The 8,466-nt window shown below is 38.5% G+C and overlaps 1 protein-coding gene across 1 annotated transcript in view; it reads right to left on the bottom strand.

Moving 5' to 3' along the window:
• The window catches only part of TXNDC16 (thioredoxin domain containing 16), an 81,314-nt gene that overhangs the window by 35,905 nt on the left and 36,943 nt on the right, over positions 1-8,466 (bottom strand). The window contains exons 10-11 of the mRNA XM_023514489.1: positions 1,814-1,980; positions 1,374-1,434 (exon numbers count right to left, since the gene is read on the bottom strand). Coding sequence (XP_023370257.1) covers positions 1,374-1,434; positions 1,814-1,980 — 228 coding nt within the window. The remainder of the gene's footprint in view (positions 1-1,373; positions 1,435-1,813; positions 1,981-8,466) is intronic.

Below are 8,466 nucleotides of genomic sequence, written 5' to 3'. Positions count from 1 at the left end.
AAATATTTGCATGCTATACATCCAATAAAGGACTGATAACCAGAATCTACAAAGAACTCAAGCTAATCAGCAAGAAAAAAACCAAACAACCCCTTTGAAAAGTAGGCAAAGATGTGAGTGGAAGCTTTGCAGAAGAAGATAGACTAATGGCCAACAACACAGGAAAAAATGCTCAACATCTCTCATCACTGGGGAAATGCAAATCAAAAACACAATGAGGTATCATCTAACTCCAGTGAGAACAGCTTTTATCAAGAAGTCCCCAAACAACAAATGCTGCTGTGGACGCAGAGAAAAAGGAACGCTTGTCTACGCACTGTTGGTGGGACTGCAGACTAGTACAGCCTCTGTGGAAAATGGCAAGGAGGTTCCTCACGGAACTAAAAGTAGAACTACCATTCAATCCAGCAATCCCTCTCCTGGGTATTTACCCAGGGAGAAGAAAGACACTTTACACTTGAATGTTTACAGCAGCACAATTCACGACTGCAAAGATGTGGAAACAGCCCAAGTGGCCATCAACATGTGAGTGGATTAACAGAATGTGGTACATGTATACCATCGAGTACTACTCAGCCACAAAGAAAGGGTGGACTAATGCCTTTTGTAACAACCTGGGTGGAAGTGGAGGCCGTTCTTCTAAACAAACACATGTACACATGCTATTAAATTGGAACTAACTGACACTGATGAGCACATATGGAAATAACACTCATCAAATTCCAATGGGGTAGAAGGGAAGAGATGGGTAAATTCACACCCAGTGGGCACTGTCTGGGTGATGGGCACACTTGCAACTTCAACTCAAATGATACAAAAGCACTCTATGTAACCAAAATGTTTGTTCTCCATAATTTTTGAAATAAAAATTAAAGTTTAAAAAGATGCTAGTTCTCAGTATTGGCAAAGAAATGAGAGACAAGGAATTCCAAACCCTGCAGATAAAAGTATAACCTTTCTGGAGGGCAATGTGACAAGGTACTTTAAGCCTAAACATTTCCATTTCCTTTGACCAATTTTACTTTCAGAAATTTTGTGAAAGGCCAAAAAATCAGTGACGTTCAAAACAGTGCACCAAGGCAGGCATTATATCACAAGGCAAATAATTAAATATAATTTAAGGTGCAAAGTGGGATGTACAGTATGAGTCCGATTCCCTTCACATGTGTATGTTTACATCTATGTGCCCTACACATGAACAACACACAGAGGAAGGAGACAGACTGACACGTGAAAGGAACACCGAGATGTTCACAGCAACTATCTGTGAGTAACTTACAGATTTTTTCTATAATAAACATGTATTACTTTAGGGCCACATGTATCGACTTCAAGTACACAGACACTGTAGACCAATACAGAGAACAACTGACCTTGTCTGCTCTCTTGAGGACCACGTTAGCGTGCTGAGGAATGTTCACTTCCAAAGAATCCCTTTTCAAAATGGAAATAAATGTTTTACACTGAAGAATTATAGTTATCCAGATGTAAATCTAAAATAAAACTATAAATTCTTATACTAAAAAATGTTTACAAAAAAAAAGATTACGGTTTAGTTAGTCTGAAAATTTTATGCGTAAATATCAATCAGATTTTCTAGTCTCCATGTTAATCTGCATCTTCATTTAAGGTTTAAAGTTCCAAATTCTCATCAAGATTACCATTAACATACTGACTTTAGCTTAGCAACTGGCTCTGACTGTATAGGAATCTTATCAGGATTTTGAGTTCATATGATTAAATTACCACATTTTAAAACGTGAAGATTACTAATATTTTTCTAAAGATAGTGAATCCTGAATGTTTAAGATACCTTAACAAGAGCAGAACTCCTGCTTTTCCCAGAAGACGCCGCGCGACCCATTCTGCAGTTGTTCTGTCCGCTTCATACGTAGCTTGCCGGCCAACAATAAAAACCAGCGGCAACCCCAGCTGGAGATGGACAGTTGAAACTTGCTGAGGATCTTCAGTAACTTCAGTCTTCATTTAAAAAACAAAAAAGGCTTGTGTGATTATAATATTCCAACATTTTGATTTAAACTCTCATTATTATTATTAATAAAGCCACAAGTAAAAAACAAGTCTGTGACATAAATTCAACATTAACAGAAATGATCTCTTAATTTCCTAAGTTTAATGTTCCCCGCATCCTACATAGCTTGAGCATTATAAAGCTAACAAATTTTATAAGGCGTTAAAACATAAAATCATCAAAATAAGTAATAATGAACTTATAAATTAACAAACCAAAAAAAAGTAAATAAAACACTGTGCTCCTTGTCGAGACAAATATTTCAAAGGAAATGAAACAGATAACTAAGGAACAAACACTCTCATATAAGAACTTAACATATAATAAATGCCATGTCACATAAAAGTTTAAGTAAACATTTTAATTATCTAATAAGCACCTTTAATGAATGCGCTAATAGTTTAAATTTTCCAATACTTAAACACTTTGCATTATTTTTCTCTCTAAAGTTTTGAAACGTTTCTATTTTGTACACTATAGAGGTCACTGTGTTAAGCTATTTAATGGCACACTTTCATGAATGTACACTGTATGATTTTTAAAAAGAAAGAAAGAAAAGCTCTACTCCCTTCTGTTATGATGCCGCTTCTAAATTTTGTCTCCCAATTTAAATACACGATATTTAAATCACACAAAAACATTAAGTTTCTCCCCTGGAAGTATACACAATATTTACTTTCCTTTCAGTTAACCAGTTTTGATTTTTCTGTTCTCTCTCCTTGTATTTCATTTGCTATGTGGTGTTTAGTGTGCACAACATATAGTTGCCCCAAACCAAAATCATCTAGCATCCCGTTCCTCAAATATAATTGCAGTAAAGTTTACACTTATTGAAAGACACAGATGCTTTATATAGACATTTAACTTAATATAGACACAAGAAATTAGTTCCTCTTAAATGTTTTGCTACATATTTATTTTTAATATGCTCTTTGTATTTAAATCAATTTACACATGTGTTTGTGTGTATATATATATACATCCTAGACCTCTCTTATCCTCACGGATATCCACTTTGTCAATGGATTCCTTACAATGGCCACATTGTAGACAATCGCATGTAATTTTTAAAGCAAAAGTTTATATTATTCTTTCATTTTTTATGATATAAAACAGCATAATAATGAACATTCTTACACAACGTTTTTAAAATGCTAACAGTTTTCAGATAAATTGCTAAAAGAGAATTTCCCACAACTTACCTTCTTACTCCGCCTTCCATAAAAAGTATGTACCTGCCTCTGCTCACCCTTACCCAACACAGGCATCTCTTCCCGCGCAGTCTTGCCCATACTGCATTATCTTACATGACATTTTATAAACACACACGTAGTGGATAACTTTACGTGCTGCCTATTGTTTTATTTCTTTAATTATCAGTGATGTGGAATTCTTATTTTATAACTATTCTATGACTAGTATTTTTACTTTATGTTCTTTGCTGGTGTCTTCTCCTAAAATAATCATATTTTCATAATTGACTTATGTGACTATTTAATAAAGGAAAAGCCAAAATAAATAAATAAATAAACACCATGTCACAAAACAATGAGGGACGTCTGAGTTACGACAGCAGATTGAACACACACATCTCGTTTCACTGCCTCCAGAAACCCCGGGAAAACCACAGCAGGAGAATTTTAATGGATGAGTTTTGTATGTATGTGAAGAAAGGATAAGAGAAAAGGTAGCAAAATTTTAGAAGCCAGAGAACAAAATAATAACTGACTTAGGAGACTGTACAAAGCAAAATCCTAGGCCATCAGAAGGAAAACTAAGATATAACTCAATTTTAACTGCAAGATCTGAGCTCAGGAACGTCAGGAAACGGGTGAAATGTATTGGAGGTAAAGGGGCAGGAAGGCTCTAATAGTAACATAAAGGGGAGTAAGTCAAGTTCTTGAGAAGCAGTTTCCCTGGGCTGCACAAGCAACTGCCCCTCCCCACCCAGGCAGAAATGCAAGAGGACAAGGACGTGAGGGGCAGCTGAGGCTGTGCTCAAATCAGGGATTTTAAGTATCCAAATGTTGACGTGTCCCAGCAGACTCCTCCTCACTCAGTTACCAGAATGCTAAAAGCCAGACCTTAGTCCTCAAACAGAAGACTGGAAGATCCTTTTCTGGGCAACCTGAGTAATCTCCAAAAGCCTAAAGATGTTAACATCGGGGCTCAGCAAAACCCAGCCCAGGCCCACCACTGTATGGAGCTCTGAGTTAACAATTCTGGAAATTCTCAGAATTTCCAGCCTGCTTTCTGATTTCAAATTCTGAATCATGAACAGATATCCAAGGATTAACAAACACCTAAGCAAAGCCTCTAACAGGAAAGACAGACCAGGACAAATGGAAAAATAAACCACACGGAGGAAACAGACCATGCAGGAAGACGGAAGGTTCAGAAACCACCACTGAGAACCTCAAGGGAAGAGAAAGGCACCACATCTGCGAAGAACGAAAACTAAAGTCAGATAAACCTCTCCAAAAGCAGACCCAAGACCGATGGAAGACAGGACAGAAAAGGTAGTATCACTGAAGGACTAGCTCAAGAGATCTAACGCACAAATAACAGGAGTCACAGAGAGAAGAAGATAGGAAGAAAGACACCATCACTGAAACAAACACAAGATTCTCCACAACCGAAAGAGCTGCCAGATTAAAGAACCCACTGAGCGGATCCAATACAGGGGATAAAAGCAGATAAACACAGAGATGTATTCTGGTAAACCTTCTCATTGCTGAGGCTTGAAGACAACGTGTACCCTAAAAGTTTCCAGACAGATCCCATATCTAAGATATTACCTATCTTAGACAGAATCCTAAATTGTCCCTGAAGATTCCTGCCCACGGGTGAATAGGTCTTGTGTAATCCCCTGGAGTGTGGGTAGGACCCATGGGGTAGCCATTCCCTGGATTAGTTATGGTATGAAAGAGGCTGTTACTGCACACAAGTTAAATGTTCCTGCTGGCTTTGAAGGAGCAAGCTGCCCTGCTGTGAGAAGTCCCCGGGGCAAAGCAAGGCAGCAGCCTCCGGGGTGGAGAGCGGCCTCTGGCCAACAGCCAGGGAGAACGTGGGGCTCTGAGGAGCTGAACTCTGCTGCAAACCTAGATGAGTGGAATGGCCTGAAGGAGTGGAAAAGCCTGGCTTCTTCCTTGTGTATTTGGAGAATTATTGTAACTCAGTATTATAAAGTGAAAAGGTGAGGCAGGGCTAGGGGTCCGGTAAAGGGCCAGATTACTGAAAATCACAGAAAGACTTTATTGTGTAAATAAAGTGAAACCACTTATGAATTTTAAGAGTTGTAATATGATTGTGTATGTGTTTACAAAACACTGTTGTCAGTCTTCAAAATAGATTTAAGAGGTAAAATCAGACGTGGGGAGATGCAGGAACTGAGGCTGTTGCCCCAGATTTTGTCATAAATGAATAGATGGTAAAATAACCAGTAACATGGAAAAAGAACGTGCTGAAGAAGAGCACCTTCATGTCGGCTGTGTTGAGCTTAAGGAGAGATACATCTAAGTGGTTGTTAGACATATGGGAATGGAGCTCCAAAGAAACGCAAGGCCTGAAAACTCAGATTAGAGACTCAGGTAGTAGGGTAGTGCCTGTGGCTCAGTGGGTAGGGCGCCAGCCCATATACCCAGAGTGGCGGGTTCTAACACGGCCCCAGCCAAACTGCAACAAAAAGTAGCCAGGCGTTGTGGCAGGTGCCTTTGGTCCCAGCTACTCAGGAGGCTGAGGCAAGAGAATCGCCTACACCCAGGAGTTGGAGGTTGCTGTGAGCTGTGACATCATGGCACTCTCCCAAAGGCTTAAAGTAAGACTCTGTCTCTAAAAAATAAAAAAAGAATTGGGTAGTAAATGCAAGAAACAGATGAGATCACCTGGAGGGTGTGTTTTAAGTCTCTGTCACTGTACAGCAAAGCACCCAAAACTGAGTAGCTTGAAATAACGTGAATCATTTCTTTTACTCGTATATCTGCAAGTTTGTCTCTGCTTTTTGTGGCATTAATGGGCTATTTTGAAGGGGGCTGAAGACTCCTTTTTAAAAATGGTTCACCTGGGCGGCCAGCACACCACATCTGACAGTTTAGAGCTCAGCCAGGGCTGTGACTGAGGTGCCTGGGCTCCTTTTCGCCCTTAGCTTCTCTTGGACTGCTTAGTCTAACAGCAAAATAGTGGCATTTCAACAAAGCAATGCAGAAGTGTGCGACATTTTGCCAAATACAGCTTCAGAAGTCCTATCTCATCACTTCAGCTTCATTCTGCTGGTTAAGGCATTATAAAGGCCCAAGAGATTCAAAGAGAGGGAACACAGACTCCATTATTCCATAAGCACAGTGACAAGGCACATGATAAGATGAGTTTATGTGATAAGAGGTACTGTTACCATTTGGGGGAAATATAGTCAAAGTCTAATGGGATGCAGTTTGGGGGATCTTAAGAGACGTGGATGTATTTTGCATGTGGGAGGGATGTGAATTATTGGAGCCAACGGTCTACCCTCTGTTGGGTCACAACAGCTCACATCCCTTCCACCTGCAACACATACTCCTCTCTCCAAGACTCCCAAAGCCTCATCCCCCCAGACTTTGATTTCTTTTTCTTTTTATGGGGGGGGGTGTGTGTCTTATAATGTTGCTGGGGCTGGACTTGAAATCCTGGGCTCAAGCAAACCTCCTGTCTTAGTCTCTCAAGAGCTGGGAGTATAGGTGTAAGCCACTGCACTTGGCCTTAGATAACTGTGTTTTAATGTTCTTTTTTTGAAAAAGACTTACAAGTATTAGACACCATCCACCCCAATTAGGGCTCAGTCCTGCTCCCTGAGGAAGTTTTCTTGAGACCCTTGGTTACAAATTCTGAGCCTTGGCCTCCCCTCCAACTCATCCCTTCCTTTTTACAAAAAAAATGATTTATCTTTGGTAGACCTAGTAAAAGAAGAGTCTCTACCTACCAAGGAGAAATCATGTTTGGTAATTTCAGTTATTTAACAGTAATACATAATTCTGAAAAACACTGGTAATCCCATCCTCAGTGCAAAAGTTCCTATCACTTTTGGATATTCTGGTACCTTAACTTCTATTTCTATTATATATTTTATTTAGTTTAATTTTTATAACACTACAATTATCTAAGGCCAAGTGCAGTGGATGGAATTACCAATGTTTTTCTAAAATTATGTATTAAATAACTAAAATTACTTAAAAATTACTTTCAAAAATGGATATAAGAAAAAAAGGATAAGGTTCTACTGTGAACTATTATATGCCAATAAGTTGAATAAATGGACAAATTCCTGCAAATATAATCTACTAAGATTAAATCATGAAGAAATAGGAAATCTGAACAGATAACTGGAAAAGAAACTGAATCAGTGATCTAAAACCTCCCAATTAAATAAAAAAAGTGACTAGATGGCTTCACTGGAGAATCCAATCAAACATTTAAACAAAAATTAAGGCCAGTCCTTCTAAAATTCTTCCAAAAATTTGAAGAGGTGAGAATGTTTCCAAATTAATTTTATTAATAAGAGGCCAACTTTACCCAAATACCAAAGTCAAAGATATTACAAGAAAACTACAGACCAATATCCCCGATGAATACTGATGTAAAAATTCTAAACAAAATATAAGCAAACTGAATTCAACAGCACATTAAAAGATTACTCTTCATAAGCAAGAGGGATTTATCTCTGGGATATAGGGATAATTGACCATACAAAAATTAGAGAATTACTATACACCACATTGACAGAACAAAGACCAAAAATCACATTGCAACTGATGCAGGAAAAGCCCTTGAAAAAAACTTAACACCTTTTCATGATAAAAATTCTCAACCAAGTAGGAACAGAAGAAAATGTCAAGGTAATGAAGGCCGCATAAGAGAAACTCCAGCCAATGGCAAACTATTCAATCAGCACTTTCTCTTGCCACTTCTATTCAACATACTCAAAGTCCCAGCCAGAGCAATTAGCCAACAATAAATAAAATAAATAAATGGCTAGCACCCAGACTGGAAAGGAAGAAGTAAAATTATCTCTGTTCATAGGTGTAGAAGATTCCACACCAAAAAAAAAAATCCCCTTGGGAATTAACAAGTAAATTCAAGCAAAGTTGCAGGATACAAAATCAACACTCAAAAAACAGTTTTGTTTCTGTATGCTAACAATAAATAATCCAAAAAGAAAATTAAGATAATGATTCCATATACAAAAGCATCAAAAAGAGTAAAAATAAACTTAACAAAGGAGGCGCAAGGCTTACACATGAAAACTACAAACACTGTAGAAAAAAATTTCAGGCCCGGCGCCTGTGGCTCAAGCGGCTAAGGCGCCAGCCACATACACCTAAGGTGGCGGGTTCGAATCTCCAGCCCGGGCCCGCCAAACAAAAATGATGGCTGCAACCAAAAAAATGGCCAGGCGTTGTGGC

The sequence above is a fragment of the Otolemur garnettii genome, unplaced genomic scaffold, assembly GCF_000181295.1.
Source record: "Otolemur garnettii isolate 467f Iridium unplaced genomic scaffold, OtoGar3 scaffold00054, whole genome shotgun sequence".
Lineage (NCBI taxonomy): Eukaryota > Metazoa > Chordata > Mammalia > Primates > Galagidae > Otolemur > Otolemur garnettii.
This window is presented reverse-complemented; position numbering and strand designations above follow the sequence as displayed.